The sequence below is a fragment of the Xiphophorus hellerii genome, chromosome 1, assembly GCF_003331165.1.
Source record: "Xiphophorus hellerii strain 12219 chromosome 1, Xiphophorus_hellerii-4.1, whole genome shotgun sequence".
In the NCBI taxonomy this organism is placed as follows: domain Eukaryota; kingdom Metazoa; phylum Chordata; class Actinopteri; order Cyprinodontiformes; family Poeciliidae; genus Xiphophorus; species Xiphophorus hellerii.
In genome coordinates, this window is record NC_045672.1 from 16,224,988 (window position 1) to 16,235,583 (window position 10,596).

General features: G+C 39.7%; 1 protein-coding gene across 1 annotated transcript; it reads left to right on the forward strand.

The window, feature by feature from the left end:
• The first annotated feature begins 2,726 nt into the window (after nucleotides 1-2,726).
• Nucleotides 2,727-8,950, forward strand: pa2g4b (proliferation-associated 2G4, b). The gene is made up of 13 exons (XM_032574743.1): nucleotides 2,727-2,941; nucleotides 4,532-4,660; nucleotides 4,752-4,857; nucleotides 4,956-5,025; nucleotides 5,121-5,213; nucleotides 6,413-6,476; nucleotides 6,572-6,650; nucleotides 6,737-6,815; nucleotides 6,897-7,030; nucleotides 7,124-7,218; nucleotides 7,655-7,782; nucleotides 7,858-7,911; nucleotides 8,003-8,950. The coding sequence occupies exons 1-13, from the start codon at nucleotides 2,854-2,856 to the stop codon at nucleotides 8,060-8,062; spliced, it is 1,179 nt and encodes a 392-aa protein (XP_032430634.1). The 5' UTR covers nucleotides 2,727-2,853; the 3' UTR covers nucleotides 8,063-8,950.
• The last annotated feature ends 1,646 nt before the right edge of the window (nucleotides 8,951-10,596 follow it).

The window sequence follows — 10,596 nt, forward strand, 5'->3', positions numbered from 1 at the left end:
AGAAAGTTAAACGTTCTATATATATTTAAAAGCACAAATATACTAAGTAATAGAACATACAGTGAGTCAACAATCGAAACTTATAGTTTAGGATCTACGCATGCGCAGTTTGATCCAAAAATTATGCCCCGCCTCTTCCGTGACAACTCTCACACATTCAAAAAGAGTGTCGCTCTCACACATTCAAAAAGAGTCTCGCTCTCACACATTCAAAAAGAGTCTCGCTCTCACACATTCATAAAGAGTCTCGCTCTCACACATTCATAAAGAGTGTCGCTCTCACACATTCATAAAAAGTCTCGCTCTCACACATACATAAAACGAGTCTTAGTACTGTGTGTGTGTTCAACTTTAGTCTTGTGTATGTGAGAGATAAACGTCTGTGTGTGTGCGAGCTGTTAGCAGTGTATGTGTGCGAGAAAGTTAACGTTTGTGTGTATGTGCGCGAGCTGGTAGTAGTGTATGTGAGCGAGAAAGTTAACGTTTGTGAATGTGCGAGCTGTTAGTACAGTGTATGTGTGCGAGAAAGTTAACGTTTGTGTGTATGTGCGCGAGCTGGTAGCAGTGTATGTGTGCGAGAAAGTTAACGTTTGTGTGTATGTGAGCGAGCTGATAGTAGTGTATGTGAGCGAGAAAGTTAACGTTTGTGTGTGTGTGTGTGACATTTTAGTAGTGTGTGTATACGCAATTTGAGTATTTTTTGAATGTGCGTGAGTAATTTTTGAGTGTGCGTGGCTATTTTTTTGAGTATGCGTGAGTTTTTGGTAGTGTGTGAGAGACAAAATGTAATTTTTTTGAGTATGCGAGAGTTTTTGGTAGTGTGTGAGAGACAAAACGTAATTTTTTGAGTATGCGAGGCTATTTTTTTGGAGTATGCGTGAGTTTTTGGTAGTGTGTGAGGGACAAAACGTAATTTTTTGGAGTGTGCGAGGCTATTTTTTTGGAGTATGCGAGAGTTTTTGGTAGTGTGTGAGAGACAAAACGTAATTTTTTGGAGTGTGCGTGGCTACTTTTTTGGAGTATGCGAGAGTTTTTGGTAGTGTGTGAGAGACAAAACGTAATTTTTTGGAGTGTGCGTGGCTACTTTTTTGGAGTATGCGAGAGTTTTTGGTAGTGTGTGAGAGACAAAACGTAAATTTTGTCCTAAACGGCCCCTCATAGGAGATGCGTATGTTGTTGCTGGGAAAACAGGAACTATTTTGATATGACTGACACAAAGTCTATCACGCTACCCATAAATTATTCTGTTATTCTATAATATTATAAAAGACGGCGTATCTGAAAAGAAATATAGTAATACGTACCTTTACTTTCTTTCAAATTTCTTTCTCTGAATCTTGCATCTGGTCCCATAGAAATGAATACTATTTTCTTTGACTCCCCCTAGTGGTCTGGAGCACTTCCGTTTTCAACACTTTTTGTTTGCTGCATTTCATTCGGGGGTGTCTTCTTTTTTGTTTGCGTCTCACTTTTTGTTTGCTGCATTTCATTCGGGGGTGTCTTCTTTTTTGTTTGCGTCTCACTTTTTGTTTGCTGCATTTCATTCGGGGGTGTCTTCTTTTTTGTTTGCGTCTCACTTTTTGTTTGCTGCATTTCATTCGGGGGTGTCTTCTTTTTTGTTTGCGTCTCTCTTTTTGTTTGCTGCATTTTATTCGCTTTTTGCTTGCCGCATTTAATTTGTGCGCGTGTTTTTTGTTTGTTTGCATGTTTTCTCTTTTGCTGCGCATTTGCACCTGTCGGCCACCGTAAAATTCTACTTATGTACTATGTACTTGTAAAAAATATATCTTCAGTAAAATGATTGTAATAATATTTAATGTATTTTACTAGATTTTATTTGTTTTTGTCTTTAAATAAGATGACATGCCGAACTGAATATAGAGTGTAGCTTGGTCTCTAAAACACAAGACACTAATCAAAGACACCACTTACAGCGACTAAACAGAATACACAATGGATTCTTCTTTTTTCTTCCTTCATCTTTAATCACATTTTTATTACGGATTCAAGTTGGTTAATTTGGGATATTTTATTATCATTTAAAATTTTCCGACATTGAACTCAAAGAAGCGAGTTCTCGGCGTCAATTGTAGAGATCTTTTTTTGTTACCTCCTGGGCCACAGTAGTTTGGAATGTGACGCCTCAAAATAGACTTGAACTATCTTGACTTCAGAGTGAGTCTTTGACAGCGGGCGAGATCTCGTGTTAGCTGAAGTCGAGCGGAGCAACAAGACCGGTGTTGTGCCGCAAAAAGCGTCCCTATTCTTGAAGCCGCATTGGTCGCTGTGAGAACGAATTTCTCACAGCGAAATTCCTTGGCTGTGAGATTTTGTTGAAAATCATGCAATGAACATCTCTTTATTACGGAAGAGGATTAGGGCCACCGAAAAAATAAAATAAATAATTCTGACTTTAATCTCAGAATTCTTTTTTTTTTTTTTTCCTGTGGCCCTAATCCTCTTCCGTACTTTATGTTGCTTCAATTACAATATTTATTTTTCGGAGAGTGCTGCTATTTAATTGTGTTATTTCGTAGCGGTAACTGTGATTGGGAAAATGTCCATGCACATATATATTTATCGAAAAATAGAAAATAGCATCAATTATGTGCTTAAGAGAATTTCGTTTTTTTGCTACAGTTGATTTTCTTTAGATGACGTTCAGTGAAAACGACTATCGTCGGTCAGAAGGTGCTTCCCTGACCGGGGGCGCTTTTTCTCGCTCAACACCGGTGCATTGCGTGCAGCGGCGCGGAAGCAGCGTGGTCCGTTCAGTGCCTGGCTGACTGACTGACAACCGCCGGGGAGAAAGAGAAAAAGTTATTCTAAGTTCGAGGTCTGCACACTGCCAACATGTCTGGAGATGAGGAGACACCAGAACAGACCATCGCCGAAGACCTGGTGGTCACCAAGTACAAGATGGGAGCAGAGATCGCGAACCGTAAGAGGAAAAAACTGCTTTATACAGATCAGTTCATAAGTGCCCGTGTGACGTTAGTTAGCAGTGTCCGCTATCCAGGCAAAGCAGCAGTGCCATGTGCCGCAACAAGGAACAGGGCTGTGTTATGATCAGTGCTCAGTCAGTGCTTGTAACGGACACAAAACAGCGCTGGTCTTAAAACATGAATGCAGATAGTATCACTTAGTCATTTGAGGTCTTTTAAAATGAATCTCGCTCTATGAGCTCGGCTGCTAGCTCTGTAGCGGAGCTAACTGGCTAGCAGCTAGCTGATACTGCTAAACTACCAGTTAACAATGGGAACCCAGTGTAGTAGGAATTTAATGTAGCAGGAATTTAAATGTAAACTTGCTCAAAATTCAAATGCATACAGATTACATTTAAATGCCACTTATTAAAAGAATGTTCATTAGTGTTATATATTTAGGAGTCGTTCTTTGAAGCTAAATTACACACAAACACACTTATCTTAAGTAATAAAAGATCAATTAAAGTAATAACATGATATAAAACATCTAATCTATGTTGTTTTTGACTTAATTAAAATCCAGATTGTTATGACCTAATTTTAGTTGTAATCTTGCCATCCAAATAAAATTTAAACTTGAAATCATTGGAGTCACTTGTTTCCATTTGCAAGCAGCTAATCAGCAGAAAATCTGAACCTGCTAAAATAATAACAATAATAATTATTATTTGTATTATTAGTAGTAAAAATAATAATAATGTATAGGTAATTTAAAAAAAAAAATTGTCTCCTGTCCTGCTGAGCATTATAGCTCAGACGGCATCCAGGTAAAATCCCAAAAATATTTAAATTATTTGCTTTTATCTCCAATCCTAAACTGTAGTCCAGTCAGGAAGTTTGGATTGGCTGCAGTTATGATCTTTCTCACAGAAAGCATGTCCTTCTCGGGGGTTTTGTGACTTGTATAAAGCAGCTAATGTACTGGTTGTGTTGTGTTGTTTTGGCCTTAAATGCAGCTGCCAGCCAATCTGGACAGTGTTGGCTTGTTTGCAAATGTAATTTTACGAAAATGAGATGAGAACCAAAAGGACGGTGTCGGATCACGTCAGAAACCTAAACCTCCAGCCATCTGTTATGTATTTTGAAAACGTTAGACATGCAATATTTTAACTGAGCTTTATTAATCCTGCCTGATTTCCCTAAAATATTACATTTGATTTAAGTACACGAGTGATGCAGTGCCTTGCAAAAGTATTCTGCTTGAACTTGTTCACTGTTTCTCCTTGTTGCGCTTTGTATTTGGGATTTGCAAGAGTCAACCAGTTATTAAAATTTTTTTAACAGGACAGTTGTTTTTTTTTTTGCCTTCGTGGCTGTGTAGGCCATGTGTGTCGGATGAAACACAGTAAAAGGCGGTCCGACAAAGTTCCGATTTCAGAAGTGCTAAATACAGATGATGTCTATGTTTTTGTCTTTTCGTGTAACATGACAAAATGTAAAAAAAATAAGGGTCTGAGTACTTGCTCATAGCACTGTATTTGTCTGATAAGCTGTGTTTTAGGCTTTGTATTCTTTATTCATCTCCCTTTCATTTTGTCCTGCAGAGGCTCTGAAGAAAGTAGCCGAGGCCGCTGCGCCTGGAGTCTCAGTGCTCAGCCTCTGTCAAAAAGGAGATGAATTCATCGCAGCAGAAACCGGTAAAATCTTCAAAAGGGAGAAAGACATGAAGAAAGGTAAATGCTTTTTTTTGTTTTTTCCACCTTCAGATTTCCTTCAGTCAGTGTTTCAGTCTCGCCTTCGTCGTTCGCGTTCTGTCTCCCTCAGGCATCGCGTTCCCCACCTGTGTGTCGGTCAACAACTGCGTATGTCACTTCTCCCCTCTGAAAAGTGACCCTGATGTAATCCTGAAAGATGGGGACCTTGTGAAGATGTAAGCTGCCATTGTTGTGCCAGTCCACGCTACCAAAGAGGAAACTGTTGGCAGTGGTGGCTCTCCTTACCTTGTGTCGTCTTGTTTTCTGTGTCCAGTGACCTCGGGGTGCATGTTGATGGCTTCATCTCAAATGTGGCTCATAGCTTCGTTGTTGGGGCAACCAAGGTGGGTTAGCACCACTGAGCCATATCATGCATGCACTGTTGCAGCATCGCCAGCTAAGCAATAATTTTTTAACTTGGCCCCTGTGCCGTCCTCAGGACAACCCTGTAACAGGGCGGAAAGCTGATGTCATCAAAGCAGCTCACCTGTGTGCAGAAGCTGCTCTCCGGCTCGTCAAGCCAGGAAACCAGGTAACGCTGTTTCCTTTTCCTATATACTGGCGTGCAAAAGTAGCCATGCTCCTTGAACTTGTTTTTGCTCCATGACTACCACAAACAAAACTGGCATGCTTTTGTATTCAGTCCGGTGATTGCTGTGAGTTCTCTGGAATTACGACTGCAAGTCTTTTGGATGTACTCACTCCTTTAGGGATTTAAAACCTTTTGGCTTGTTAACAAAATGTTTTAACCCATGAGATTGCTTTTATGTAAACCACTGGATTGTAGCTCTGACTGCATGTTTGCAGTTATTGGACAATGAACACACCAACAGGTTTTTTATTCAGGATATCACCTTACTTAGCTCCATCTTCCCATTACGGCTGATCAGCAGCTGAAGAAAAGCATCCTCAAAGCATAATGCTGCCACCGCCATGTCTCTCACAGGGAATGGTGTGTTGTAGGGCTGCAGCTGACGATTATTTTAGTAATCGAGTATTCTATCGATTATTGATGAGTAATTGGCTTAAAGTAATTCAATTCCTCTTTGAAATAAGAAAAAAATTGTTTTCCTAAAATGCCACAGCATGGCGTTTCTTTGTACACTTGATCATTAGTAGCAAAGGATGCATGCACAAAATGTATATGTTTTGTCAAGTTTTGTTTTAGTTATTGCTCTGAGTGTGTAGCTTTTTTTTTGTTTTTTAGCAAATGGCATGTTTCAGAGTCTGTATACTCCACTTAGCGATTACTGGAAAACTAAATTCGTTAATGATTGTTTTCGATAATCGATTCATCACAATAAATTTGATTAGTTGCTTCAGCCCAATTGTGTTCTGACCTTTTCAGTGACGATTCCACCTTCCATACATATGATCTCTGCATGTAATCAAAAACCTTAATTTTCAGTTTATCTCACTGTGACTAAACAAATTGACTGAAGAGAATTGGTTGCACCAGATGTTATTTGGAAGTGTCAAGAGTTCAGGGGTGAATTCAAATGTATGATCCATCTTTCTGGTTTGCAATTGTAAAAAAAAAAATGTTTAAAACATTAGATTAAAAGCTAATTTATTAAGCTCTACCTTGTGATGGTCTATGAGGGGGAAAAAATCCCAGTAAAGTTCATTGAAGTTTGTAGCCTTAAAATGAGAACATTTGGTGTCTGAATGCCCTGATTAAACCTGAAGGATCATGGGTCGCGGCTCCGCTAACACTTCCTTCTCCTTCAGAACACACAGGTCACAGAAGCCTGGAACAAAATCGCCAAGTCATTCAAGTGCTCTGCAGTTGAGGGTGTGTGCTTGTTTTATTTATTTTGTTTGTTTTTTTAAACGGACGATCTGCTTAGCACAGGTTTGAGACTAAAGTCCTTCCTTCATCGTCTGCAGGCATGCTGTCTCATCAGCTTAAACAGCATTTGATCGATGGCGAGAAAACCATCATTCAGAACCCAACGGACCAGCAGAGGTGAGCTTTCTCAGCGAACCGCTGCCCACTCGGTTGTTTTGTCCCATCGCTGCCAAATGAGTGTGTGTATGTGTGCGTGTTTACAGAAAGGATCATGAGAAGGCGGAGTTCGAAGTGCACGAGGTCTACGCTGTGGATGTGCTGATCAGCACTGGGGAGGGAAAGGTAACTGTGGTGTAACCAGATTTTTTTTTATCTTTACAATACTTGAAAATTAAAGAACTGCTTTCTCGTTTAACATTGCAGGCAAAGGACGGAGGCCAGCGGACCACAGTTTACAAGCGAGACCCCAATAAGGTCTACGGGTTGAAGATGAAAACGTCCCGCACGTTCTTCAGCGAGATGGAGAGACGATTCGACACGATGCCTTTCACTTTGAGGTAACGTCGGCTCTCTTCATCTTAGCCAGTCATTTTCACTCGCCTTCCACCGACGCCTTTTTTCCTTTTTCGCTACTTTTTTTACGTCCTCAGAGCATTTGAGGACGAAGCCAAGGCCAGGCTGGGTGTGGTGGAGTGTGCCAAGCATGAGCTGTTGCAGCCGTTCGCCGTGCTGTACGAGAAGGAAGGCAAGTGGGACGATGAGGGACGCGGGTGAAGAGTCATGCAAATGTCACCAAGTTGTTCTGAAAAAATGTACTCGTCAACACGCAAGAGATGTTGCATGTCGTTTTGATTTGCAAAAACAGAAGATTCTAATATTCAAACAGATTTGAGTTTGTGCATTGCCACAAACTGGTGGAGTAATTTAGCTTTCCTCTGGTTTTCTGCTGCAAGTCACTGTCGGTTGATGAATCTGCCTCCTAAAGCATTTTGATGTATTAAGGCTAAAGAAATATCTCTGTTATGTGAACTTTCGTATTTGTAATTTAAAAAGACATTTTGAAAATCAAAGTCTGAAGTGTCCAGAGACCTTGTGACTGTGTCTTCATGCTGCCCACACCACACACACACACACGCACTTTTCATCACCATCTTCACATTTTCACTCCCATCTTTTCTCAGGGGAATTTGTGGCCCAGTTCAAGTTCACCGTTCTGCTCATGGCCAACGGACCTCTGCGGATCACCAGCAGCCTCTTTGAGCCCGAGCTCTACCAGTCTAAGCACGACGTGGAGGACCCAGAGCTGAAGGTTAGACTTCTTCATAAACACTCGTGTGTCCAGACATATGTTGTCCTTCACCTCATAAGTGTTTTGTTCTTAAAGGTTTTGCTTCAGAGCTCGGCCAGCCGCAAGGCTCAGAAGAAGAAGAAAAAGAAGGTGACTTTCCTGTTTTTTTTGTTTTTTTTTTCTTTTTTTAACATCTTTTCTAACTCTTTCCTCAATTTTTATTTTATTTCTGTTACAACAGGCTTCAAAAACCGTAGAGAATGCGACAGGACAGGCGATGGAGACCGAAGCTGCCGAGTAAATTTCAATAAACGGTGGCAGGAACCCGATGAACCCAAAGAACAGACGTCACGATTCTTTCTGTCCCGGCTGTCTGAGGGACTCGAGGGCGTATAGCTGCTGTGAATGCCTCTGATGTCAGTCTGGGAGGAAGCTGCTCCAGAATCCTGTCACTCCTTAACTCTAAAACATGGCACCGAGTCTCATTTATTCTAGACAAACTTCCTTTTACGTTCATGAATTTCCATTCACACATCTGCTTTTAAAAAAAAAACCTTAGCTAATTATCTGCCTCATTGGTCCCTGGAAGACATATTTACACCAGAAAAACTCCCATTGACTCAACTTCCCTAACGGTGAAGAAAATATATAGATTTATATATATATATATATATATATTTTGTCCCAGCAGCTCTCCAGTTGACGAGAGCAAAGTCACACCATTCAGAGAATCATTGGTGGTACAGTTGAAACCATGCCTTTGAAAGGAGCGGTAACTTTTGCACAACATGATTGACATACACATTTTTTTAATTAGATTGTGTTGCTGACAAATAAAGCTTAATTCCAGCATTTACATTACGCTCAATTAGGTTTGTGCTCTGGTTCATTGCGTAATCTTTCTAGGAGTCTACAGCAGGCTGCCTAGATCACAGTTTCTACTCGCATCTCGAGACTTGTCATTTCAGTAATGAAGTTGTGGGAGTGTGTGGGGTTCATTTTCCTCAGTGGTGGACAGTTCAAACTCCCGTCGAGGTTTCGGCGTTCAGTCCTCTGGTGCCACCAGGAGGTCTGACAGTCGTCGGTTTTTACACAAGAACTCCAACAGCTGTTAAGATTTATGGGCGCTTTTGTAAATCTTAGTTTCAGAGACTATTTTTGGAAACAATAAATAACCAACTGACATCAATCTTGTGCTTGTTTCTTTTTGTGTGTGCGTGTGTGTTGTAATAAAGGCAATTTGACATGATTATTATTAAAAGGTATAAATTTCATCAGGCGTTATTGACAACATCCTTTGTTCCCTTTGGAATAAAAGTGACGTGAAGCTCTGGAGTCCATTTATGAAATATATTTTTAATCTTGAAATTTAGGGAAATGGCTACTGCTCTGGAATTCAATCTTACATGAGTCTTTCATGTTTTACTTGAACTTGCAAATGGGACGCAAGCTAATGTGTCTTCAGCACAACATCTTAACATCATTTGGCATCAGCTGAAAAGCAAAATTGCTTTTTATTTAATGTATGTTTACCAACCTTGTTATTTTTTTTTCTAGATATCTCTTCTGGACATGGGTCAGATTTGATTGGTTTTTTGTCAGGCATGTCTTACTGATATGTTATTCCTACATTTTAACTCTGTTACCACCACTATCTGCTATTTCAACCATTGAGATGTTTTAGATGTTTGCCTTTTGGATGGGAATGGTTAGCTGTCAGAAAGAGGAAATAAATGAGTCTCGCACATGAGATGCCAATAAGTTAATAACCACCAGTCTTTAATGTGCCAGTGGGGATATTTACCACTAAATATTTGTTTGTTGTTGCTTAATTTTGTCGTTTTAAGGAAATATTGTTATGAAAACATAAAATAAAAATATCTAGGATATTTTTTTAAATTGTAAATCTACAAACCAAACTTTCAGCGCCTTGTTGGACGTGATGAGTGTTTACTGCAAGTCGTTGCATTGATCAATGTGTGTAATGTAATATTGCCCCCTTGTGACGAAGGAGTGCGTTGCCACGTCAAATTAGATAACTTCATGGGAACATTTGGAAATGCCATCAAAGACAGAAAATGTAAAAATAATAGCTATTTTTATGTGTGAGAACAAGTATGAGAAATTGGATTTTGAAAAATTATTAAAAATGTATACATGCTGATCTTTTCTGTGCCTTTGTTTATTGGTTCGTTCATAGAAGGGGGGTATTGTTGTTCAGTGAGACATTCTCAGTCCTGCCTTGTTAAAAGACACGTGAGTTGTAGAAATGGTTGAAAATACCATTTTGTTCAGCAAAATGTTTCAACAGTTACCGTGTGCATGTGAACAGGCACCTGTTTCAATTCTCTTGAACTTTACACTGTGATATATTCTATTGAGCAATAAGATGATTTTGGTTTCCTCCATGAACTAAGCAGATTAAATATAAATATTTAAATGTTCCCGTAGGAAATGCTTTTAATTTGTTGTTCAATATAACTGCAGTGGTCACACTGGTATGTGTATGGTTACACTAGTGCTGCACAATATATTTCATTGCTGCAGCATTTATGTGCAGCTTTGTTGGATGAAGTATTTGCCTCTAAAGGTAAACCACACCTAATACAAGGTATGGGTCGATTACCAGAATCAACACATATAAATGTTTTAAGAAATTATAATTTCACAACCACTCAAATTTCCCTGTAATTTAAAACTCCTTTCAGTGATATGACAGACACAGTGCTAGAGTTTTCACCAGCTCTGTGGACCATAGACTAGTTCATACCTCCCTTTCTCAAGTGTTGCTGCACACCAGGATGGAAGAATGGCAAATCACAGTGTTAGAGATGC

Coding starts and splice junctions, on each gene's coding strand:
- pa2g4b (XM_032574743.1), top strand. CDS start 2,854: ATGTCTGGAGATGAGGAGACACCAGAACAGACCATCGCCGAAGACCTG. Junction 5,214..6,412: donor TCGTCAAGCCAGGAAACCAG/GTAACGCTGTTT, acceptor CTTCTCCTTCAG/AACACACAGGTCACAGAAGC. Junction 7,783..7,857: donor TGGAGGACCCAGAGCTGAAG/GTTAGACTTCTT, acceptor TTGTTCTTAAAG/GTTTTGCTTCAGAGCTCGGC.